Source organism: Macaca thibetana, chromosome 3, assembly GCF_024542745.1.
Source record: "Macaca thibetana thibetana isolate TM-01 chromosome 3, ASM2454274v1, whole genome shotgun sequence".
Classification (NCBI taxonomy): domain Eukaryota; kingdom Metazoa; phylum Chordata; class Mammalia; order Primates; family Cercopithecidae; genus Macaca; species Macaca thibetana.
Genome location: NC_065580.1, coordinates 140,870,037 through 140,895,539, shown reverse-complemented (window position 1 = coordinate 140,895,539; position 25,503 = coordinate 140,870,037). Strand labels below are relative to the sequence as shown.

The 25,503-nt window shown below is 46.1% G+C and overlaps 2 protein-coding genes across 13 annotated transcripts in view; one reads left to right on the top strand and one right to left on the bottom strand.

The window, feature by feature from the left end:
* LOC126950386 (paired immunoglobulin-like type 2 receptor alpha) overlaps positions 1-23,053 on the top strand; it is a 60,912-nt gene extending 37,859 nt beyond the window's left edge. For 3 of the 6 annotated variants that reach the window (XM_050783778.1, XM_050783782.1, XM_050783777.1), the window contains 4 exons: positions 3,704-3,737; positions 5,433-5,482; positions 5,723-5,754; positions 5,924-6,240. In XM_050783778.1, coding sequence (XP_050639735.1) covers positions 3,704-3,737; positions 5,433-5,482; positions 5,723-5,754; positions 5,924-6,046 — 239 coding nt within the window. In that variant the 3' untranslated portion in view covers positions 6,047-6,240. Of the gene's footprint in view, positions 1-3,703; positions 3,738-5,432; positions 5,483-5,722; positions 5,755-5,923; positions 6,241-22,973 lie in introns of those variants that run through there. The other 3 variants (XM_050783779.1, XM_050783783.1, XM_050783780.1) reach the window with 3 other exon arrangements.
* ZCWPW1 (zinc finger CW-type and PWWP domain containing 1) overlaps positions 6,942-25,503 on the bottom strand; it is a 28,445-nt gene continuing 9,883 nt past the window's right edge. For 3 of the 7 annotated variants that reach the window (XM_050783702.1, XM_050783700.1, XM_050783698.1), the window contains 13 exons: positions 23,740-23,857; positions 23,275-23,426; positions 22,946-23,068; positions 16,108-16,224; positions 15,255-15,375; positions 13,954-14,029; positions 13,451-13,555; positions 11,757-11,837; positions 10,610-10,676; positions 9,814-9,923; positions 8,632-8,692; positions 8,006-8,140; positions 6,942-7,453 (listed from right to left, as the gene is read on the bottom strand). In XM_050783702.1, coding sequence (XP_050639659.1) covers positions 7,131-7,453; positions 8,006-8,140; positions 8,632-8,692; positions 9,814-9,923; positions 10,610-10,676; positions 11,757-11,837; positions 13,451-13,555; positions 13,954-14,029; positions 15,255-15,375; positions 16,108-16,224; positions 22,946-23,068; positions 23,275-23,426; positions 23,740-23,857 — 1,589 coding nt within the window. In that variant the 3' untranslated portion in view covers positions 6,942-7,130. The remainder of the gene's footprint in view (positions 7,454-8,005; positions 8,141-8,631; positions 8,693-9,813; positions 9,924-10,609; positions 10,677-11,756; positions 11,838-13,450; positions 13,556-13,953; positions 14,030-15,254; positions 15,376-16,107; positions 16,225-22,945; positions 23,069-23,274; positions 23,427-23,739; positions 23,858-25,503) is intronic. The other 4 variants (XM_050783701.1, XM_050783699.1, XM_050783703.1 and 1 more) reach the window with 3 other exon arrangements.

Sequence of the window (25,503 nt, the reverse complement as noted above, 5' to 3'; positions counted from 1 at the left end):
AAAATATTTGCAAATTATATATCTAATAAGGAGTGAATATCCAAAATATATAAAAACTCCTACAATTCAACAACAACAAAAAATCAACCCAATTTAAAAGTGGGCAGTGGATTTTAACAGACATTTCTCCAGAGATGATATATGCTATGGTCTGAATGTGTCTCCTCAAATCATGTATTGGAAACTTAGTCCCCAGTGTGACAACTGGGAGGTAGTGTGTTTTGGAAGGTGCTTAGATCATGATGGCTCTGCCAGATGAACAGATTAATGCCATTGTAAAAAGGGATTTCAGGAGTGGGTTCACTGTCTTGTGATCTTCTGCCATGTGAGGGCACAGTAATCCTCCCCTCTGGAAGACACAGAAAAAAGCAAGTTGCTGGCACCTTGATCTTGGACTTCCCAGCCTCCAGAATTGTGAGAAATAATTTTTGTTTTGCTTTGTTTTACTTTTCAGCAAACTCTTGTCCAACAAAAGAAAAAAATTTGTTCTTTATAAATTATACAGGCTCAGATATTCTTATATATATTAGCAGCACAGGCCGGGCGCGGTGGCTCAAGCCTGTAATCCCAGCACTTTGGGAGGCTGAGACGGGTGGATCATGAGGTCAGGAGATCGAGACCATCCTGGCTAACACGGTGAAACCCCGTCTCTACTAAAAAATACAAAAAAAAAAAAAAACCAAAAAAAAAAAAAAAAAAAAAAAAAAACTAGCCAGGCGTGGTGGCAGCGCCTGTAGTCCCAGCTACTCGGGAGGCTTAGGCAGAAGAATGGCGTGAACCCGGGAGGCGGAGCTTGCAGTGAGCTGAGATCCGGCCACTGCACTCCAGCCTGGGCGGCAGAGCGAGACTCCGTCTTAAAAATAAATAAATAGCACTTTGGGAGGCCGAGACGGGCAGATCACAAGGTCAGGAGATCAAGACCATCCTGGCTAACATGGTGAAACCCCGTCTCTACTAAAAATACAAAAAACTAGCCGGGCGAGGTGGCGGGCGCCTGTAGTCCCAGCTACTCGGGAGGCTGAGGCAGGAGAATGGCGTAAACCCAGGAGGCGGAGCTTGCAGTGAGCTGAGATCCGGCCACTGCACTCCAGCCTGGGCGACAGAGAGAGACTCCGTCTCAAAAAAAAAAAATAAGTAATAAATAAATAAATAAATAAATAAATAAATAAAAATATGTTAGCAGCACAAAATAGACTAAGACAGCACAAAAATCGCCAACAAGCAGATGAAAATGGCCAACTAATCATCAGAGAAATGCAAATCAAAACCACAGAGAGCTATCTCCTTATACCCAGAAGGATAGCTACTATTAAAAATAAATAAGTGTGTAAATGACAAGCGTTGGGAAGAATGTGAAGAAATTGGGGTCCTTCTGCACTGTTGATGGGGGTATAAAATAGTGCAAATGATATAGAAAAAAGCATGGCCTTTCCTCAAAAATTTAAAAATAAAGGCCAGGAGTGGTGGCTCACTCCTCAAATTCCAGCACCTTAGGAGGCTGAGGCAGGCGGATCACCTGAGGCCAGGAGTTCGAGACCAGCCTGGCCAAGATGGTGAAACACCATCTCTACTAAAAATACAAAATTAACTGGGTGTGATGGCAGGCACCTGTAATCCCAGCTACTCGGGAGGCTGAGGCAAGAGAATCGTTTGAACCCAGGAGGCAGAGGTTGCAGTGAGCTGAGATTGTGCCACTGCACTCCAGCCTGGGTGACAGAGCGAGACTTCATCTCAAAATAAATAAATAAATAAATAAGGCCACCATATGATCCAGCAATCCCACTTTTGGGTACATGCCCAAAAGAACTGAAAAGAAAGGTCTTGAAGAAATATTTATACACCCATGTTGACAGCAATACTATTTCCAATGGCCAAGAGGTGGAAGCAACCCAGATGTCCATCAACGAATGAATGAACAAAATGTGGTTTATACATATAATAGAATATTATTCAGTCTTTAAAAGAAATTCTGGGCCAGGTGCAGTGGCTTACACCTGTAATCCCAGCACTTTGGGAGGCTGAGGTGGGTGGATTACCTGAGGTCAGGAGTTCGAGACCAGCGTGACCAACATGGTGAAACCCTGTCTCTACTAAAAATACAAAATTAGCTAGGCCTGGTGGTGGACGTCTGTAATCTCAGCTACGTGGGAGCTTCAGGCAGGAGAATCGCTTGAACCCAAGAGGTAGAGGTTACAGTGAGCCTAGATCACACCACAGAACTCCAGCCTGTAACTCTTGTACAACAAAAGAAAAAAATTTGTTCTTTATAAATTATACAGGCTCAGATATTCTTATATATATTAGCAGAACAGGCCGGGCGTGGTGGCTCAAGCCTGTAATCCCAGCACTTTGGGAGGCTGAGACGGGTGGATCACGAGGTCAGGAGATCGAGACCATCCTGGCTAACACGGTGAAACAAGAGCAAAACTCCGTCTCAAAAAAAAACAACTCTGGGTGACAAGAGCAAAACTCCGTCTCAAAAAAAAAAAAAAAAAAAAAAAAAAAGGAAAAAAGAAAAAGAAAGAAATTCTGACACATACTACAGTATAAACGAACCTGGAAGACATTAGGCTAGGTGAAATAAGGCAGTTACAAAATGACAACTATTGTATGATTCTGCTTTTCGGTGGTACCTAGAGATATGAAATTAATAGGAACAGAAAGTAGAATGGTGGCCGTCAGAAGCTGCAGGGAGGAGGGAGTGGGGATTCTTTAAAATAGTTTCAGTTTTGCAAGATAAAAAGGTTCTGGAGATGTTTCATAACAGTGTGAATATACTTAACACTACTGAACTGTACACGTGGTTAAAAGTGAATTCTAGCATTTTTTTTTTTACCATAAGTAAAATAAAATATAACCTGTTTAAGTTTCAAAGAGAGGGGAAAAACAGAGGGACAGAAGAGTGCTGGAAGGAGGGAAAGTTGCAGAATGGAAATGATACTAGCAATTAATATTTCAGAGTTCCCAGTCTCAACATAAAAAAAAAAAAGTCCTGTAGAAGTGGAAGGGGAAGTCCCTGGAGTTGAGGGGTACCTCGAGGCCTGGGTTCAGAGGGTGTCTCTGTGGACGTGGAGCCCTTCTGGGAAGAGGTTGGATGGTGGAGGGGATGTCTGTGAACCAGGAGCCCAGTGCTTGGGAAACACTGCAAGGATGCCAGGAGGACAGGATGGGCAGGGTACAGTGGGAGAGGCAGCAGAGGATTCAGGGTGGGACCAGCCAGAGAAGGCCTAGCGGTGGCAACAGAACTTCAACAGCCACAAACATGAGTCCCAAGCACGAGGCTCCCAAGCCTGGAGGGCAAACCTAGATGCCACCTAGAAGAAAAGCACAGGTGTGGTCTCCCTGAGGACCTGGAGGGAGTGGGGGCAGGGTGCCAATGTCAAGGGGAGGGGAGGGGAGAAGTGGCTGGGCAAGGGCTCAGTGGTGGAGGGAGCCAGGTTGGGACTGAGCAGAGAGCTCAAGAAAGAAAGAAACCAAGGGAGGGGGTCAGGGTGAGGGGGTCTCAGGAGGTGATGTGGAGGACAACAGGGAGGACAGGTGGGGACCTCAGGGTGCCGGCTGAGTCCCAGGCCCTTCCTGATGCGTTTGGGTGGAGCAGCTGGTCCCTCTAAGGAGGGCCTCAGCCTAGGGCGCAGCACAGAAGGTGGGATGGAGACTGCCATCACCCGGATGCCACCCTGACTCACTGTCGGTCCCCCTACAGGTCAGCAGCGGACTAAAGCCACAACCCCAGCCAAGTGAGTACTGGGCCTCCCCAGGGGGGTGGGGAGGTCCATGTGCAGGCAGTGGCCTGGTTTGGGAAACAGGGAGTATGCTGCTAAGAACCCCACAAACCCAGCCTGCCACAGCCATTGTTGCATCCCCAACTTACCCATCCTCGTCCTCCTTTGTTCTCTAGGGGCCAGGCTCTTGACCTCAGGCTTTCTGTCCCCTAAATACTAGACTAGTGGACTCCGGGTTCCAGCATGAACACTTAGAGTCTCTTTTCTGGAGTGCCCATCTGTGCCCTCTGCCTGCCTTTCCTGGTGTTACTAAGCTTTTCCTGCTCTTCACCTGCTTCCTCTCAGCCTGGATCTTCCAGCTTTTTCGTATCACCTGCTCTTGTTCAATCTGTCCCGTTCCCCTGCTGATGTGCGGTGGGGGCCCCAGGCTTCCTCTGCCTCCAGCTCCTCTCCCCACCTGTGTGTGCTCAGGAGGGACTCACCAGCCTCTGCCTTGCTCCCCTCTCCAGGCTAGGGCCTCACTTTTCCTTTTTCTGGGCTTTTCCTCTCCACCCTCCTGCCTCTCTTTCCTTTCCTCTGGCCTCTCCTTTCCATGGCCGTAGGTCTCCTGCTGGAAGAAAGCATCACCCCTGCCCTTTCTCCTGTGCTGGCTTTTGTCAGCTGCCCTTCTCCTGTCCCTCACCAGGTTCCTTCTCCATCCATTCACCCAGCCTGAGCCCCTGATCAGAAGACCTGAAATTCACACAATTGGTTTGCTTCTCCCAGTTTTAGCCAAGGGAGCACCAGCAGAGAGAAAGCAAGGATTGACCTTTCCAATTTTTCTTCCCCATGTTCCTCTCATACAAGCAGCTTCCCTAGAATAACCCAACTCACTGAGCACCGAGGGACCTCTGCTGGGCCACACACAAATTGCCCCTAATTCCTCTTCCAAGCAGCCTCCTCTGAGTCTAAAACCATCACACCCATCCTGAGCAGGGTGGACAGGTTGCAGAGCACTCCCCAAAGAGAACCAGACCCTAACACGTGTCATAATTCTTTTTTCTTTTTTTTTTTTTTTTTTAATTTTTGAGAGAGGGTATCACTCTGTCACCCAGGCTGGAGTGCAGTGGCGCAATCACAGCTCACAGCCTTGAGCTCCTGGGCTCAAGCGATCCTCCCACCTCAGCCTCCTGAGTAGCCTGGACCATAGGTGCACACTACTACGTCGGCTAGTTTTTGTATTTATTATAAAGATGGGGTCTCGCTATGTTGCCCAGGCTGGTCTTGTACTCCTGGGCTCAAGCAATGGCCACCTGCCTCAGTCTCCCAAAGTGCTGGGATTACAGGTGCCACCACCCAGCCCATGTCTTTTTTTTTTTTTTTTTTGAGATGGAGTCTCGCTCTGTTGCCCAGGCTGGACTGCAGTGGCCGGATCTCAGCTTACTGCAAGCTCCACCTCCCAGGTTCACGCCATTCTCCTGCCTCAGCCTCCCGAGTAGCTGGGACTACAGTCGCCGCCACCACGCCCGGCTAGTTTTTTTGTATTTTTTTTAGTAGAGACGGGGTTTCACCGTGTTAGCCAGGATGGTCTCGATCTCCTGACCTCGTGATCCACCCGTCTCAGCCTCCCAAAGTGCTGGGATTACAGGCTTGAGCCACTGTGCCCGGCCCTAGCCCATGTCTTAAATGCCCAGCCTCTAACATATTTCCTATCCTCTTGTTCCCATACAGGGAACCCTTCCAAAACACAGAGGAGCCATATGAGAATATCAGGAATGAAGGTGAGTCCTTACCACCATCCTTCCCCATTTTCTACCCCTGGCCCTTCCTGTTTCCCCAAACACCCATTACCTGGGTCCGTGCCCCTCTCAGTGTTTTCTTCTTTCCATTCCTTGCCCCTTGCCCCCACATGACCCTGGTCCTGACCTAGCAGATAACCTCACTCCTAGAGCCCCCTGCCCATCTCTCTCCCCTGGTTGTCATACCACCTGACCTTGGCACACCTTGCTTTTTATTCCTAGGACAAAATACAGATCCCAAGCCAAATCCCAAGGTAAGCAGTCAGACCAGGGCCTGAAGGAATTAGAAAGCCTGGAGAAGGTGGGGTGGAAGGGAGAGGGGGAGTGTGGTATGGGCAGGAGAGTCAGATTGTAGGCTTGCCACTAAGATGGGGACAGCTCCATCTCCACTGTCTAACCCTTTCTCTCTGGGTTCTCGCCCAGGACGACGGCATCGTCTATGCCTCCCTTGCCCTCTCCAGCTCCACCTCACCCAGAGTACCTCCCAGCCACCATCCCCTCAAGAGCCCCCAGAACGAGACTCTGTACTCTGTCTTAAAGGCCTAACCAATGGACAGCCCTCTCAAGACCGAACGGTGAGGCCAGGCACAGTGGCGCAGGCCTGTAATCCCAGCTACTTTACTCTGAAGCCTGAGGCAGAACAGAGTAAGCCCAGGAGTTCAGCGCCAGCTTTGATAATGGAGCAAGATGCCATTGCTAGTTAAAAATGTGTATTAACAATAAAGTAACAAATTTAAAAAGATTATCTTCAAAACTATTTTTAAAAATCTGAATCCATTAAAACAAGTTAAAAAAGACTGCACAGTGACCTTCTTAGAGTACACTACGCTTCCAATAGGAAGGGCCACAGCTTCCAACAATAACCAAGGCCATACAGATGACTCAGAGGCCAGCCAAAGAACTGACAAAAACAGAGCCATCTACTCCAACTCTCTCTTCACCTTCCCAGCCCTGGCCCGTAAAACTAAAAGTACCCCCAAAACTTACTTGAATGTGTGTAAGGAGAAAACTGACATCACCTTCAACCCCTGTCCCTCCCAGTGAAAATGAACTCTAACAGAGAACTCACACCCAAGACCCTTCCTCTAGTACTTTTCTTAGTGACTTCCTTGGGCCAGGGAACATGAGTTCCCAAACCTTGGTAGCCAGCCCAAACCCAAAGCCTGCCCTCAAATCTGATCAGTCTTCCCTATGGTGACAACGAGAGCATCACCTCATTTGACATCATTCACAACCTTATAAGGTAGAGGATGCACTCGCTGGAAGATGAAGAGCAGAACCAGGATGGTGAACATGCTTTTTCCCAGGCCACGGAGGTAACTAGTGAGGAGCTGAGCCCGGATCTGAATCCAGATCTGCCCTTCTTGATGTCCTCTCAGGACTCAGGTCTCACTGCCTTCCCCAGATGCCTGCACTGTGCAGGCTCCCGCCAGAAGCCAAGGAGGGCGAGCAGCCAACAGGGGGCAGTTAGAGACCAGCCAAGCCAGTCGACCCGCAACCTGCTTTATTAACAAAGAAACAGCACAACACACACTTGAACCTGGTAGCCAATGAACAGCCCCAGCACTTAGCCACTTCTCCCTCCTGCGCCCCAGAGAAGAGAGAAAAGAAGGGAGTGCAGGAGCACCAGCTACTTCCCAAACAGCGCCAGGGGGATGTCCTCGCCATCACTGTCACTGTGCTGCAGCTCCCCGCTCTGCCCCAGCTCTCTCCCAACATCTTCCATGAGTTGCTCCAGGTCCAGATCACTGGAGGCTTCGTCCTCAAGGGGAACACGTCCAGCCTCCTGGGTCAGGGGTTCCCGGGGTCTTGGCTCTTCTTTTGCAGCTGAGGGGCAGGCCCCTTTACATGCTGATAGGCCCAGGTCCTTTGGCACTGTTCTAACTTCTTCTCCCTCTGAAAAGCTGGCTGCCAAGGCCTTGCTCTGGGGAGCTTTAAATTTTTTCTTAGGGCCTAAATGAGAAGGCGACAAAGCCGAGAGTCCTATTAGGTCAGCCTGTCCTTACCGTTTATAAGTCAAACTCCTAAATCTCTATTTCCAAAAAATCTCTGGAAAAGATGACCTTTCTCAATACAAAGAATATGGACTTTGGGATCAGAAAGAGAGTCAAGCCATCCGCCCTATGCTAGTCACCAGCCTTGAGCAATTTTTAAATCCTTTGAGCCTCAGTTTTCTGATATCTAAAATGGGAATATCCAGTGAGAGAGCTATTGAAAAAAATTTAAAGGAGCAGGCATGGAAGTATCTCTTTAGCCAGACCTTGGCAATACTGAGTAAGTGTTACTTCTCTTCTACCACTCTCCTGCCCCTGGGCTAAATCAAATCAGGAATCATTCTGTTTCTATAGTGTGTGCTGGGTGCAGTCTGACATGCTCTTTCATTCTAATTTTCATTCATTCTGTAAAGTAATGAAAAGCTATAAAATGGTTAAGAAATGATTCAAGGAGGGGAGATCCCGACAGGCACCTCATTCCCCTTAGTTTTTCCGAGGTCTTGAGCCTTACCTGGCTGGTCAGAATCTGAATTCCCTTGGCCTTCTTTCCTTCCCATTCTGAGTGCAGGAGGAGCTGTGGATTTCCTGCCCAGAGATCTCTTCATTATCTTCCTCTGCAGTGTCCTGCCTTGGCCATCTGCTGTGCCTGCACCACCCCCAAGTCCCAGTCATGAGGGAAATGTGCTTATTTATCTCTAAACGACAACTCAGCAAGGGCAGATGGACGCTGCACATTGAGTCTCTGCCCTGCCCCACATCTTCTGCTCAGTCTCAATCTAGTGAGTTCTCCTGGTGGCCTCTGGCTCTTTTTCAACATCTTTTTTCCCCAATTCTCTTTTTCTTTTACCCCCTGGATCTTCTTCTCTTTACAGTTCTCCTCAGAGTCTACCTTCTCCAGGAAGCCATCCTTCTTGGCTAAGAACGTAAAACCTTCTATCTTTCATCTCAGATTTTATAATTCACTACAGAGAAGCAAGGGGGCTCCAGCTCCCCACTGACACTAGGGGTAAATGTTGCCTGTTTTCTCAGGTCCTGGCACGGAGACGGGCAGTGAGGTCCACCTACCTGCAGACTCCCTCTCTACCACTTCCCTGCCTTAGCTGTGGGATGTGCCCCATTTCCAGCTGGCCTGCTTACCTCTTGGCTTGGTTTTTTGGGTCTGTATTTTGACTTGCTTACAAATAGGCAAAGTTGGGTCCTGAGGATGGGAAAGAAAGTTTTAAAAAAAATGATAAATTAAGGCCCCTAGCTGTTTTTAATACAGAAGGATGCTACAGAATGACAGGTGGGCTTTGGGGAATCAAAGTAGCTTCTGTGAGCCTGATATTGTTTAAATTTATGGCACCACAGAGAAAAAGGTGTAGTCACTTTCCCAGTCTGCTGGTATTCATCAATGCAAGGCTTTAGGCATAAAAGAAGGAAATAAAGCTAGGCCACGAGTATGATAAAAATTGCTAAATAAAAAATTAGAAGAAAAAGTGAAAATATATACTTCCTATACCTGGAAAACAGATGCTAAGAAAACAAGTGAATGAAAATCCTCCAGGTCCATGTAGGGGAGAAAGGAGTAGAAAGAAACAACTGCTATTCTCTGAATTGCTCCCCGAAAAGTCAAATAAATACAGTAGGAACTGAGATTATACTCAAGAAAGAAGTTCCTAGAGATGCGGGAAATTAGAGAAGAAAGAAAGAAGAGACCTAGAACCCCCAAATATCCGACAATTGGGGCTCCCTCAAGGCAGGGGCAGGATAGCCCCTTAGTAAATATAAGTCCATGCTAACGAGATCATTACAGGAAGCTCCTAAAAGGAAACCCCCAAGATCCTTGTCTAAACAATTTTTCTTTTTTTTTTTTTTTTTGAGAGGGAGTCTCGCTCTGTCGCCCAGGCTGGAGTGCAGTGGCGTGATCTCGGCTCACTGCAAGCTCCACCTCCCGGGTTCAAGCGATTCTCCTGCCTCAGCCTCCCGAGCAGCTGGGACTACAGGTGCCCACCACCACGCCCGGCTAATTTTTTGTATTTTCAGTAGATGGGGTTTCACCATGTTAGCCAGGATGGTCTCCATCTCCTGACCTCGTGATCCGCCTATCTTGGCCTCCCCAAAGTGCTGGGATTACAGGAGTGAGCCATCGTGCCCAACCATCTAAACAATTTTTAAAGCTAATCTTGGTCAAGTGTGGTGGCTCATGCCTGTAATCCCAGCACTTTGGAAGGCTGAAGTGGGAGGACTGCTTAAGCCCAGGAGTTTGAGATCAGCCTGGGCAACCTGGCAAAACTCCATCTCTATAAAAATAAAAACTGAAATTAAAGCTAATCTTACTGTTTTCTCTACTTCCTCCTTTTCCAACTCTTCCTCCTTTTCCAACTCTTCCTCCTCCTCCTTTTTCTCCAAGCAGGATCCTGGGCTGTTCAAACCAGAGAGCTGTAAGTCTAGAACAGGAAAAGGAAAGAAAGGCTAAATCATTCATACCATAAAATAGTTGAGTTAATGAAGCTGATCACAGAGAATCTGTCTTCTAACTGTGCCTTTTGTGTGCAAGTGGTATTTTCTCCATAAAATGTGATCCCAGATTATCACATTTCCACCCTTTTCAAAGTCCATCACTATTCAATACACCCTCCCTCCCCATCCTGTTTCTTCCATTCCTCTCTCATCTGCCCATCCATCCTGGATACTGGGTCAATGACATTCACAAGAGTCTATTTTTTTTTTTTTTTTTTTGAGACAGAGTCTCACTCTGTCACCCAGGCTGGAGTGCAGTGGCCAGATCTCAGCTCACTGCAAGCTCCGCTTCCCGGGTTTACGCCATTCTCCTGCCTCAGCCTCCCAAGTAGCTGGGACTACAGGCACCCGCCACCTTGCCCGACTAGTTTTTTGTATTTTTTAGTAGAGACGGGGTTTCACCGTGTTAGCCAGGATGGTCTTGATCTCCTGACCTCATGATCCGCCCGTCTCGGCCTCCCAAAGTGCTGGGATTACAGGCTTGAGCCACCGCGCCCGGCCAAGAGTCTCCTATTGATGACAGAGAATATAAAATAAAGAAAAACATGGGCTGCTGCCCTCATAAAAGAATCCCTCCCATCCCTCTCCAGTCCTCAGCCTCCATTTATCCTACCTTTTCTTTCCCCATTACTGTTAGATCCATTGAATCGGCTCCAGAAACCAAACAAGTTAACCCGTTCCTAAGGGAACCAAGAAACAAAAGCATCATCCACTACCTTCTCAGGGGCAGCTTTTGCCTTCTGTCTTCTGGAATTTAGTTATGATGAAATTCTGATTCATTTTCCATACCAAAATTATTATTATTATTATTTTTTTTTTTTTTTGAGATGGAGTCTCGCTCTGTCGCCCAGGCTGGAGTGCAGTAGCCGGATCTCAGCTCTCTGCAAGCTCCGCCTCCCGGGTTTACACCATTCTCCTGCCTCAGCCTCCCGAGTAGCTGGGACTACAGGCGCCTGCCACCTCGCCCAGCTAGTTTTTTGTATTTTTTAGTAGAGACGGGGTTTCACCATGTTAGCCAGGATGGTCTCGATCTCCTGACCTCGTGATCCGCCTGTCTCAGCCTCTCAAAGTGCTGGGATTACAGGCTTGACAAAATTATTATTATTATTATTATTATTATTATTATTGAGACAGGGTCTTGCTCTGTCACCCAGGCTGGAGTGCAGTGGTACAATCTTTACTCACTGCAACCTCGCCATCCCAGGCTCAAATGATCCTCCTGCCTCAGCCTCCCAAGTATGTGGGACTGCAGGCATGCGCCACTATGCCTGGCTAATTTTTGTATTTTTTGTAGAGATGGGGTTTTGCTGTGTTGCAGGCTGGCCTTGAACTCCTGGACTCAATGGATACACCCGATTTGGCCTCCCAAAGTGCTAGGATTACAGGTGTGAGCCCCCCGCTCAGCCCTCATTTTCCATACCATTTCCACGTGAAATTACACATTAGGCTTATCTGACCTTTTATGGAGATTAACCAATTATAATCTCTATTTCCAGTTCGTTTCTAATTCAAAAAATCAGGGAAATTGGGAGGTGAAATTTTCACTGTTTTTTACTCTCCATCCCACCCCCACCAACAGAATTTGAGCATAAAAACTGACTCCACAGAAAAGAGAGGTTAGAGCACTTATATCTGAAACTTGAAGTGAAATATGGAGGTAGGATGGCCCCTGGCACAAACCATCTTTGTCTGGACTGAGAAAGAATCCCACTTGTCCAAGAGCAGGGAAAGGAATGGGTGTGGTCTGAACACCCTCCCACCTGAATGCTGATCTGTTCTGCTTCTTGAGCCATCATCAGGGCCACCCCCAGTTTCTGGCTGCAGTCATTTCTGCGCTTTTTCTGAAATGGAAGAAGATTAGAGCCAATGATAAATATCGACTTAAAGATTAGAGTAATGGCCAGGTGCAATGGTTCACACCTGTAATCCCAGCACTTTGGGAGGCTGAGTTGGGTAGATCACGAGGTCAGGATTTCAAGACCAGCCTAGCCAAGATGGTGAAACCCCATCTCTACTAAAAATACAAAACTTAGCTGGGCATGGTGGAGGTTGCCTACAATCCCAGCTCCTCAGGAGGCTGAGGCAGAGAACTGCTTGAACCCGGGAGGCAGAGGTTGCAGTGAGCTGAGATCACGCCACTGCACTCCAGCTTGGGGGACAGAGCAAGACTCCATCTCAAAAAGCAAAAAAAAAAAAAAAAAAAAATTAGAGTCACTAATAAATATTAGCAAAGTGACCCCAGCATACTGCTACCCATCTGACATTCTCTTCAACTACAACATTTATTTCCAGTTCCTAGTATTGATACGATACTCCTTAATATTTTGGGATCAGACATAACACCCCCCTTCCGTCTAATAAACATCTCACCAATTCCTAACTATATATATGTATATATTTGGAGGCAGAGTCTCACTTTGTCACCCAGGCTGGAGTGCAGTGGTGCGATCTCAGCTCACTGCATCCTCCACCTCCCTGGTTCAAGCAATTCTTGTGCCTCAGCCTCCTGCTGGGACTACAGGCACACAGCACCATGCCCAGCAAATTTTTTGTATTTTAGTAGAGACAGGGTTTCACCATGTTGCCCGGGTGGTCTCAAACTCCTGAGCTCAGGCGATCTGCCCACCTCGGCCTCCCAAAGTGCTGGGATTACAGGTGTGGGCCACCACACCTGGCCCTAGCAATATTTTCAACCAACATTTTGGTGTCCTCTCCAAAGTGAATCCCATGGAAATTTGAAGAGAGGATTATAGGAGCCCAGGTGATTTCACTTTGAAGCTTCTGACAAGTTTCTTTAGATCCAGCTGTTTGATTTAATACTCATTGCTTGATTTTCTAAAGCCCCTGGGCCACTAAGTCTCTGCTCATTTGCAAGGCTGGTCAAACCCAAAGTGACTACAGGGAGGAAATGTGATTGTGCTAATCCAGTGGTTCTCAACCGGGTAGACTGTGCCCTCCAGAATGCACCTGGCAATGGCTCGAGATAATTTTTTGGTTGTCACAACCACAGGCAGGGGGCAGAGGGTGGAGGTGGGAGCTGCTGCTGGTTAGATGCCGCTGGAGCCTAAAGATGCTGCTAAACATCCCATGATACACAGGACAGCCCTCTATAACCAAACATTATCTCCCCCAAAATGCCAATAGTGCTGAGACTGAGAAATCCTGAGTTAATTTGTGCCTTCATTTCTGCCACACCTGCTTTGGCTAAACTGTAGAAAAACCTCACCTTCAGAATGGCCCCCCATCTGCAGGCAGGGAAGGGGACTGAAAAAAATAATTGCCCTGCTGCAGTCCTAGGAGCAAGAAGAGTCCTTCATGAATTACCTCACCCTTGGCACACCTGGTCAGACACAGAACTTTCTCCCGACATGGCTTAGCCTGGGAGAAAATCAGGTTTAATAAAAGGAAGATTTCATTTCCTCTGTATCACAACAGAACCCCAAGATGTGCTCACCATGCCTGATAGCTCCAGGGACAGCTCCTGGAAGTTCTTTAGCATGTTGACTGGGATCCATGCACGAGAAACTGTTTCTCCAAAAAATGTCACGTGGTACTTAGACTGAAATAAAAGATGGTCCTGTTATGGACTCCTGTCCTGCTCCCTGCTTTTCTCCTCTAGCCAGAAGGAGGTGCTGGGCCTCACATGCCCCCTTGAAGCCTGACTCATCTACCCTATCCTCGTTCCGACTGTTCTTCCACTCTAACCTCAGGAATCCTAGCCAAAGCATATTTATCAAAACCACTAATGCCCTGACAGTGGATAAATATTTAATTAGATACAAGTTTGTTTCTATTATATGTGTGAGCACTTATCTCTGTGTTTGTCCTCCTAGTTAAGTATCTGTTTTCACTTGTGTCTCCTAGTTATGTCCATGTCTCTTATCTGTACATCTGTGAGGATGGATTTGTTCATTACTTTGGCCTGAGCTCCTTCTTACCCTGAACCAGGAAACTCACCGGCAGGGAATCAAGATGGGAAGTAAAAAGAAAATATTCTCCTAAGTCAGGATCAGATTCTATCATGCCTGGCCACCTGGAGAAGATAGTTGGGTGCAGGGGACAGAAGAGAAGGGGTTAGATGAACAGAACACAACCTCATCAATGTACATGCACAGAAAAGAGCAGTATGATTTTTTTTTCTGAGACAAGGTTTCACTCTGTCGCCCAGGCTGGAGTGCAGTGTTACAACCATGGCTCACTGCAGCTTCAATCTCCCAGGCACAAGTGATCCTCCCACCTCAGCCTCCTGAGTAGCTGGGACTACAGGCAAATGCCACCACACCCAGCTGTTTATTTTATTTTTTGCAGAGATGGGGTCTCACTATATAGCCAGGACTGATCTCAAACTCCTGGGCTCAAGCAATCCTCCCACCTCAACCTCCCAAAGTGCTGGAATTACAAGTGCGAGTCACTGCGCTCAGTCAGCAGTAAAAAGGATCTAAAAAATAGATTCCTCTGCCATCAGCCCCCTCTAGTGGTCACTACTCAATGACTCAGATGAGGAAGTGACTTCCATCAATGCACATAGGAGTTCAGAATACACCTAGTGAAGGTCTTATCCTTCTGAGCCATCCCATAATCCTAAAAACAAAATCTTCGACTAGGGACATCTCCAAAGAAGAAACTATTCCACTTTTCCTTGTTCCCTTTACTTTGTATCTCTCAATCTCAATATTTTTATTTATTTTTGAGATGAGGACTCACTGTCACCCAGGCTGGAGTGCAGTGGTGCAATCTTGGCTCACTACAACCTCTGCCTCCCGGGTTCAAGTGATTCTTCTGCCTCAGTGTCCTGAGTAGCTGGGACTACAGGCATGCGCCACCACATCTGGTTAATTTTTCTATTTTTTAGTAGGGACGGGATTTCACCATGTTGGCCAGGCTGGTCTCAAACTTGTGTGCTCAGGTGATCTGCCCGCCTTGGCCTCCCAAAGTGCTGGGATTACAGGCGTGAGCCACTGCGCCTGGCCAATCTCAATATTTTTAAATGCCTCAGATCCACCCTCTTCTTTCTACCAGCTGGGGTAGCACTATCAGACCCTTTTTTCCAGGGAGCTATCACCTCCATGCTGAAACCTCCAGAAAACATGCTCTTTCAAAGCCTTCAGGCATGGTACTTTATCTTTTCTCTCACCCCCTGCTCTTTCTAAGGCCAGAACCATTTCAATTACAGATGTTTTCCATTTGCTTCCATCCCTGCTTGAATCTACCTCTCTCAAGTTTGTGAAGGATGCTCTGACTGTGTCATAGTGCCCTACCAGGGGTAACCGTATTGCTTGGCCCAGATGATGGATCCTGGGATGTAGGAGGCATAGGCCACATCACTTTCAAGCCCTGTCCAGGTCTCCTCAGGAATATCACAGCGATTATACTGCACATCTGCTGAAAGAGAGAAGGAATGAAGGGACAGGAAGAGACTCATAAAGAGAAAGAGGTGAATGAGGGTTGGGGGGAGGACAAGAAGGAAATTGGTATATGCAGCAGGTGGGACCAAAAGGGCACCTGGGAGATCAGCATGGAGGAAGAACAATAAAGACCCATGGAGGAAATGCAGCTGGAACCAGGGGAAGTAGGAATGCTGCCTCCTCATACTCTAGAAAGAGATTCCACACTCCTGCTTGCACCCCCGCATGTCTGATTGTGCTCCTGTCTATGGAGCATCATAAGAATAATTTCTCTGAGACTCTGTTTTCTCATCTGTAAAATAATTGGGCTGGACTAGATCATCATCATCTCTTCCAACTAGTTTCAAACATCCTAGAATTCTAAGCGCAGCAGATCTCTCTCATCTGTTTTCCCTCATATATCCTATATCCCTCCCTATCCACAAACCCAATACCAATATTCTAATCAGGATTGACAGGGGCAGACCAGTGCTCATACATTTAGATTCCAGGCCCCTCCCCACAAGATCACTTTGCAGAGCATCTTCATCCAGCCTTTTCTGCCCAGATTCATCTCCATATGAAAGGCAGATCCTTCCTCTCTCCCAAGCACTACAAGGACCCATTGAGTGCTAACTATACGTAGTATTTAATCTAAAGGATAAGTGCAGAGAAAGAAAGGGAGGAACAATAAAACGTGAATAAAAACATTTCCAGTCTTTTCTACCTGTGTTCTGATCACAGGACCAATTATCTGGGAGAACTGAGGGGTCAATGTTCCCACACAGCCGCCTCCATTTCCCACAGTTTGGGAAGGAACACTGGACCCAGACCAGACATTGACCTGTGAGAGGAAAAACATGAAATAAGAGACTTAAAAATATGCACTTCCTTCTTTAATCCAACTAAAATCAGGATAACCCTCCCAACTCCCAGAATCACATAGTCAGAGAGACATGAGAGATCAACCAGCTGGATCCCTGACTTGTAAGTGGGAAACCAAGGCTCAAAGAGATAAATGGCTTGCTGAGGATCAGCTAACTTGGTAATAGAGCTGAACTTAGAACTCAAGCCTCATGCCTTGATCTTTTTCCTGTACTAGTCTACCATGTCTCCCTGCCCCAAGGCTGAAAGGAATGTTTCTTGTATTGACAGTTCTCAAATTAAAAGGCTGCCTGACATCTTTCCAGATAGTGCCTTGTTCTCTGCTGGCATGACACTACTGAAAAGATCTTTTGAAGGGCTAACCTGCATCTCTTTTGTGCACAACATCCAGAGTTCTTATCCAAATCTCAACTGATTTACCTGTCACCAAATCACCAAGTTGCAAACTTTAGGACCAACAGCGTCGGAGTTCACTCTTCTCCAAAAGACACAGGTCTAAGCCTATCACTTCTCCATCAACTATTAACTTTGGGCCCTGCTCAAATACCAAGTCTTCCTTTTATCCATTACCTTCCAGACCCCCACCTCTCCTAAGCTGACCCATGTCTCTCAGCCTCTCCCTTCTCCCACCGAAACTCTTCCATTGTGGTCTTGAAAACTCCACTGAGCCGGGCGCGGTGGCTCAAGCCTGTAATCCCAGCACTTTGGGAGGCCGAGACGGGCGGATCACGAGGTCAGGAGATCGAGACCATCCTGGCTAACACAGTGAAACCCCGTCTCTACTAAAAATACAAAAAAACTTAGCCGGGCAAGGTGGCAGGCGCCTGTAGTCCCAGCTACTCGGGAGGCTGAGGCAGGAGAATGGCGTGAACCTGGGAGGCGGAGCTTGCAGTGAGCTGAGATCCGGCCACTGCACTCCAGCCTGGGTGACAGAGCGAGACTCCGTCTCAAAAAAAAAAAAAAAAAAAAAAGAAAACTCCACTGACTTGAGCAACAAAAGTCCACATATCCTCAACCTCCAATCTGAACTTCTATCTCCTTTTTGAAGCCTGGAGACCCACTAATGACACTGCCCCACCTAAACCACCCCCACCTGCAGCCCTGTAAATGGAGTCAGTTCCTCTCACACTCCCCATGTCTCTTGGGACAGAAAGTCAGGCTGGCATTATCATTACCCCACTGCTACTACTCCCCAACTTTTATAAAAACCCTTCCTCCCTTGAGGTCTATGCCATGGGACTATCCTCACCTCTCATATCCCTTGTAGCTTCTCTCCACCTCCTGCCTTCATTCCAAATGACCTCTATATCCACAGGAACTCCTCATACAGCACCCCATTCTTTCAGTGCCTTGACTTTTTTCCTCATGTCACCTCTGTAACCCACTCCCACTCCTGTATGCCCCACCCAGTCATCTGCAGGAACTGCACACCGTCTGAGCCACTTATCCAAACATCCTCTCTATAAAAATGCCCCGTCTTCCACCTCACTTGCTCAAAGACTCCTATAGCAACTCTCATTTTACCTAGCTCTCCAACCCACTGCCCACTACCATCCTCTCCATCTGGAAGCAATTTCCATTCTTCACTCTGTTCCACTCTGGTTTGATTACTTGACACTTACTTGGATTCTCTTGTAGACACCTTCAGCCCCCTTTCCCACTGTCCTTCTTCCTACCCAGATGACAAAACACCAACCGGAATGAACCCTCTCTCCACCTTTTCTGAGTCTACACTCAAGCAATTGAGTTGACAGAGAAAAATCACATAACAGACACATAGGTATCGCTAAATATTCACTATTTAACATTATCAACCAACATATTTCTCTAGTAAGTTCACTGTCTCCCACTGCCAAATTTTACCTTAAATACCTGATCGTAAGGGATGGCTCCGAATCCCATCCCTCCAGAATCATCCCTCAGAAAAGAAGGTGACTTGTATTTGGGTCCTTTCAAAATATCACAATATAAGAGATCACTTGCGCAATTACTTTTTTTTTTTTTTTTGAAACACAGTCTCGCTCTGTTGCCCAGGCTGAAGTGCAGTGGCACAATCTCAGGTCACTGCAGCCTCCACTTCCCAAGTTCAAGCAATCCTCCTACTTCAGCCTCCCAAGTAGCTGGGACTACAGGCACGCACCACTACACCCAGAAAATTTTTTGTATTTATTGGTAGAGGCAGGGTTTTGCCATGTTGCCCAGGTTGGTCTTGAACTCCTGGGCTCAAGCGATCCACCCTCCTCAGCCTGCCAAAATGCTGGGATTACAGGGGTGAGCCACTGTGCCTGGCCTTAATTACCTTATCTTAAAGAACAAAGTACTGGTTGGGACTAATATGTTAGTCTGAAATGACAGTTGCCAATAGTAGTTTTGGATGTTTACAGAGGTGACCTAGCAAGACTAGAAAAATAGAGTAGGAGGAGAGGCCAGGAGTCAAATAAATTAATACAGATCAATAATACAAATTGTTAGCTGTGAAAGCAATGAGTACTTACAAGAAAATGAGTAGGAAAAAATTGCTATAATGATATGGAACTGGAAATTTATGGCTTGGAATGATATTTTTGACAAGAACATTGTACTTTTTAAAAAAGTTTCAAGTAACCTAAAGAAGATAATGTGCTCTGGAAAACTGTGTTTGATGCCCAGATGTGGCTCTATGATAATGAAGACTGATGTCACAGACACATGTTAAGAGGATTTCACTTGACCACTCATTCCTGAAACACTAGTTTCCTGGGTTCTGTGATGTCTCATTCTCCTGTCCCCCTCCCCTCAATTTTACTGGCAACTTCCCCCGCAGTCTTCTTTGCTGGGTTCTCCTTGTTCTTCAATCTCTAAATGTCAGGGGTCCCAAAGCCCAATCATGGGCCTTCTCTCCCCATGATACACTTTCTCCTGAGGCAAACTCACCCATTCCCACGGCTTTGAAATCCATTTTCATACCTGACAGAACACAGCTGTCTACTTACAGCCTCTGTTCTGAGTTCCAGATTCCTAAGCCACCTTGCTCTTTGATACCTCTATTTGGATGTCTCACAAGGATCTCAAACCTAAATGTACCCAAACCTGAATGCTTAATTTTATCCCACAAACTTTTTCTTCCTCCACTCTTTCCCATCTCCCTTCACGTAACTGTTCAAGCCAGAAACCAATCATCCTTGACATACCCTCTCCTGCTCCAACCTTCCAGTATCCAATTCATTACCAACTTGTAACAATTTTACCTCCAAAACATACCTTAAGACCATCCACTTTTCTCTTTCTCTACTTTCATCATCCTAATCCATTTTATTTTTTATTTTTATCTTATTTTTTAAATATATTTTTTTGAGACAGGGTCTTGCTCTGTTACCCAGGCTGGAGTGACGTGGTATGAACATAGCTCACTGCAACCTCAAATTCCTGGGCTCAAGTGATCTTCCTGCCTCTGCCTCCCAAAGTGCTGGGATTACAGATGTAAACCACTATACTCAGCCATCATCCTAATCAAAGCCTAATACCTAATCCTCGTACTAACATCTTAACTGGTCTATTCCTGTCTTCTCCCCATACTCCATCTTCAATTAATCACCAAAGGATCCTTTTAAAACATTAAAGATGTCACTTCCCTGGTTAAAACCCACCAGTGGCTTCCCCCTGCACTTAGGATAAAATGTTCACTCTGTACATGGTCTTTGACCTAGCCACTGCCTCCCTCTTTCCAGTCATCTAGAGCCACTTTCCCAACTTGCCTCCCCTTGCTCTCTAAGCTCCGCAATCACACTGGCTTTCTTTTAGTATCTGGAACATGCCACACTTCACCCTACCTAAAACTCTTTCTTCACTTGGATAACTTCTACTCTGGCTTCAGGTTTTAGCTGAAATACTGTTTCCTTAGAAATGTACTCCCTGACCAGCCCAATCTTACTTCCTCTCATGATACACTGCTCTTTTCCTTCCCTGTACTTAAGTACTTAACGCAAATTGTATTCATTAAATAATCTTTCCTACTTCAGGAGCACTCACCTCTCCTTGGCAACTGTAAGAAACAGGAAGAATGGTTTATTTATAGCAGGAGGCTGATAAATCCACTACAATCACAATTCAACTCACAAGCACCACCTAGAGGGTGAACCCCCATCTGCCAGCCTAAGATCTAGTCCATGCAGTAATTCTTTTTTTTCCATTTCTTTTTTAATATAAATTCACTTTTTTTTTCTTTTTTATAGAGACAGGGGTCTCACTATGTTACCCAGGCTAGTCTTGAATCCTGGACTCAAGCAAGCCTCCTGCCTCATCCTCCCAAAGTGCTAAGATTACAGGCGTGAGCCACTGTGCCAGGCCCCTTGCAGTAATTCTGAGAAGTACAGGAGACAGAGCAACACAAATCTAATGACACCAATTTATTTGAACTAAACAGAGATCAGGTCAGTGGGGTCTGCAGTATCCCTAAAGTTCTCAACAAGCACATCTGAGTTTATATAGACACATAAAACCAAAAGAAAAAACCTTTTAGCTTCCTTTTTGACTCTATCTAGAAACTCCCTTCAGGTAGTATGAACTCCAGGCCACCTGGTTGTTCAAATTAGACTTATACCTCAGTGCCTTATGTTACTATGTCATTATAACAAGAGGAATGGTTTATTAACCTGAACTACCTTTTTTGGTGCCTGCATAGTCTTGGAGTTTTCTTCCAAGTATGTCCAAATTATATTATGCTTCCACAACCAAAACCACATATATGTACACATACAGAGTAGACACTAGGTAACTTTTTATTCCACTGTTTCTTAAACTTGGAACTTGTTCTGTCTTTTTGCATTATGTTTTGAAGTTTTGTTTTTGTTTGGTACAAGTGTGTTTAGACTGTCGTCTATTTATTTAGTTTTTTAGAAATAGGGTCTTGCTCTATCACCAAGGCTAGAGTGCAGTGGCACGATCATCGCTTACTGCAGCCTCCAATTCCTGGGATCAAGAGATCCTCCGACCTCAGCCTCTTGAAAGCTAGGACTACAGGCACTACCACCACACCCAGCTAATTTTTTTTTCTTGTAGAGATGAGGGTCTCGCTGTGTTGCCCAAGCTGGTCTCAAACTCCTGGTCTCAAGTGATCCTCCTGCCTTAGTATTTTTGAATTTTTGGACACACTAGTATATTGTATGATCTATTTTATTTCTTGTCATAAAATTTACCATTATCAGGCCGGGCATGGTGGCTTACACCTGTAATCCCAACACTTTGGGAGGCCGAAGCAGGCAGATCACAAGGTCAAGAGATTGAGACTATCCTGGCCAACATGGTGAAACCCCATCTCTACTAAAAATACAAAAATTAGCTGGGCGTGGTGGCACGTGCCTGTAGTCCCAGCTACTCGAGAGGTTGAGGCAGGAGAATCATTTGAACTCAGGGGGTGGAGGTTGAAGTGAGCGGAGATCGTGCCACCGCACTCCAGCCTGGTGACAGAGCAAGACTCCATCTCAAAACGAAACAAAACAAAAAACCCCTCCCTCAACTCTGTACCCATTCCTTTTTTTGTTGTTTGTTTTTGTTTTTGTTTTTGAGACAGAGTCTCACTTTGTTGCCCAGGCTGGGGTACAGTGGCACGATCTTGGCCCGCTGCAAGCTCCGTCTCCCAGGTTCAAACGATTCTCCTGCCTCAGCCTCCAAGTAGCTGAGACTACAGGCACACGCCACTACACACGGCTAATTTTTGTACTTTTAGTAGAGATGGCATTTCACCACATTGGTCAGGCTGGTCTTGAACTCCTAACCTTGTGATCCACCCACCTCGGCATCCCACAGAGCTGGGATTACAAGCATGAGCCGCCACGCCCAGCCTCCATTCCTTTTTATCTACCATTTTCTCCCTCTTACTTTCCATATCTAAACTAATTGAAAAAGTGTTTGGCCGGGCGCGGTGGCTCGAGCCTGTAATCCCAGCACTTTGGGAGGCCGAGACGGGTGGATCACGAGGTCAGGAGATCGAGACCATCCTGGCTAACACGGTGAAACCCCGTCTCTACTAAAAATACAAGAAAATTAGCCGGGCGAGGTGGCGGGCGCCTGTAGTCCCAGCTACTCGGGAGGCTGAGGCAGGAGAATGGCGTGAACCCGGGGGGGCGGAGCTTGCAGTGAGCCGAGATCGGGCCACTGCACTCCAGCCTGGGGCACAGAGCAAGACTCCGTCTAAAAAAAAAAAAAAGAAAAAAAAAAAGAAAAAGTGTTTACTCTTCAACCGGCTATAAGCTGCCATTCAAACTTACCAACCCTTTCGGTAGCTATAACCAAACCCCTAACGGCCTCCTAATTGTGATATGCTTGAGCTTATGTTTATCCTCTTTGACTTCTTTACAATGGCATTTGACATGGTTGAGCACCCCTCTTTCTTTAAATTCTCTCCTCCCCTGGCATCTATAATACCACTCCTGATTTTTCTATTACCTTTCTTACCACATCTTCATTTTCCTCCTGGGAAACATCTAAAATGCTTTGTACATAGTAGGCACCCAGTAACTATGGATTATGTGAATAAATGACTGAATGAATGAAATCATTCTCTCAGCAGCATATTCCGCAACAAGCAGCTGTGAGAGATTAACTATATTCTTTGCAGAGTTTCCTCTAACATCCTAACCCTGCCTCTCTGCTCTATCTCAAATTTTCAGGCCAAACAGGTTTGCCAAACCAACTGAACTCACCAAAACCACTTATCTCTCCTTTTTGCAGGTCCGTGATCTGAGAATGATCCTGAACTGTCTCCTTTAGTTGGTCTTCCTGTCTGTGCTCATGTCCACTTTGAGTTTTCTCCACCTTCTCATCTTCTGGGAAGAAAAAAGAAAACATGGGGTGGGGAGATGAAGAAGACAATCTTTGTAGATAGTAAAGGTCAGTGAAAGAAGGAAGAAGAATCACAGCCTAATAGTCTCAAGTCTTGGGCTGAAAATTCTCAGCCTGCCCATGGTCCCATTCCCTAATTTCTAGAGCAGGTACTTGAGCCAGGTTTCAAAGTATATCTGACTGTACTTACGAGCTTCCTTCTTTCTTTTGCTTAAGGTGAGTCTATTGGATTTCTTCTTAGAGGGTACAGGATCTGGCTGGCCTAGCTTAGACGTTCTTATCTCAGGGGCAGCTTCACCTTCCCAAGACACTGAAATCTCTTGAGTATGTGGTACCTCCTCTCTGAAAATGAGGTTTTATTTTAATGAAAGGTAAACATAGAACAACTGCAGAACCTTCTTTTGAAAAAACCCAAGAGTAAAAGGAAGACAGATGAATCCTAAGCTTTCTAAGGCCTCCTGAGGTCATTTCATCCATCTACTTGCCTGTTTTTCCCAACTCAAACAGGTATCTTTCCTGAGCTGAGAGAAATCTATAGAAATATGATAAATGACCAGATAGACAGACAAACGGACAGATAGATAGACTTACTGACCATGATTTACCAATGTGTAGTCCATTCTGTGTTCAACTTGCCCCACCAAAATAAACTTACCCATTAGCATTATCAGTATCAGTAGCAGAAGCAGTAATTCCTGGCTCCTTGGCTGATTGGTTGGATACTATGGGCTGGGCACAGGAAGTCTCTGCAAAATCAAGGCCAGATCCCATCCCTCCCAAAACAAAATACTATAAGCAGAGAAGCAAAAAAACAAAAAAGCCACTCTATTATTCCCTAACATTTTCTCTAAAGTGTCTTCTCCCTGTCATCTGAAAGAGCCTACCTTTGGCCTCTTGTCATATCATAGAACTTTAAATATTTAAATTTTCAGGAAAAACTGCAAATATGTATCTTTCTGCAAGCCTTTCCAGATTGATTTGCCTTATTCCAGGATGGCCAGGTAATGATAATTTTGTGTACATAAAAAAATTATAGGCCAAGCACAGTGCCTCACGCCTGTAATCCTAGCACTTTGGGAGGCAGAGGTGGGTGGAATGCCAAAGCTCAGGAGTTCAAGACAAGCCTGGGCAACATGGTAAAACCCTGTCTCTACTAAAATTCAAAAAATTTGCCAGGCATGGTGGCATGCACCTGTAGTCCCAGCTTCTCAGGAGGCTGAGGCAGGAGAATTTCTTGAACCTGGGAGGCGGAAGTTGCAGTGAGTCAAGATTACACCACTGCACTCCAGCCTGGGCAACAGAGCAAGACTCTGTCTAAAAAAAAAAAAAAATATATATATATATATATATATATATATATGCTGCATTTTATATCATTTGTGGCTCAAACTCCTAGGAATAGAAGTATACCTAAGAATGGCTGAAATGTCAGACTGTTCTCTTTAGCCTCACAAATTTATGGAGAAGCCTTCATAGAGGTTTTTTTTTTTTTTTTTTTTTTTGAGACAGAGTCTTGCTCTGTCGCCCAGGCTGAAGTGGCACAATCTCAGCCCACTGCAACTTCCACTGGGACTAGAGGCACATGCCACCACGCCTGGCTAATTTTTATATTTTTAGTAGAGATGGGGTTTCACCATGTTGGGCAGGCTGGTCTCGAACTCCTGATCTAAGTGATCCATCCGCCTTGGCCTCCCAAAGTGCTGGGATTACAGGCATAAGCCACCACACCTGGCCTCCCTCACCGTGTTCTTTATTCTAAAAACTAAATCCCTAACCACATGCAAAATCGGTATTAGAAACTGAAATTTGCAAGGATATGTACCCTAAGTTTTTCAAATCTAGGGAAAACAATTTTATCTTTTCTAAGTAGTTTGTAATTACATAGAAATACATTTTAACTGCATTTTAAAAATTTAGGGCCAAGCACTGTAGCTCACATCTACAATCCCAGCACTTTGGGAGGCTGAAATGGGAGAATTGCTTGCAGCCATGAGTTCAAGACCAGCCTGGGCAACATAGCAACACCTCATCTCTACAAAAAATAAAAATTAAAACAACAGGCCGGGCGCGGTGGCTCAAGCCTGTAATCCCAGCACTTTGGGAGGCCGAGACGGGCGGATCACGAGGTCGGGAGATTGAGACCATCCTGGCTAACATGGTGAAACCCCGTCTCTACTAAAAAATACAAAAAAAAAACTAGCCGGGCGAGGTGGCGGGCGCCTGTAGTCCCAGCTACTGGGGAGGCTGAGGCAGGAGAATGGCGTAAACCCGGGAGGCGGAGCTTGCAGTGAGCTGAGATCCGGCCACTGCACTCCAGCCTGGGCGGCAGAGCAAGACTCCGTCTCAAAAAAAAAAAAAAAAAAAAAAAAAAATTAAAACAACAGGCTGGGTGTAGTGGCTTACACATGTAATCCCAGCA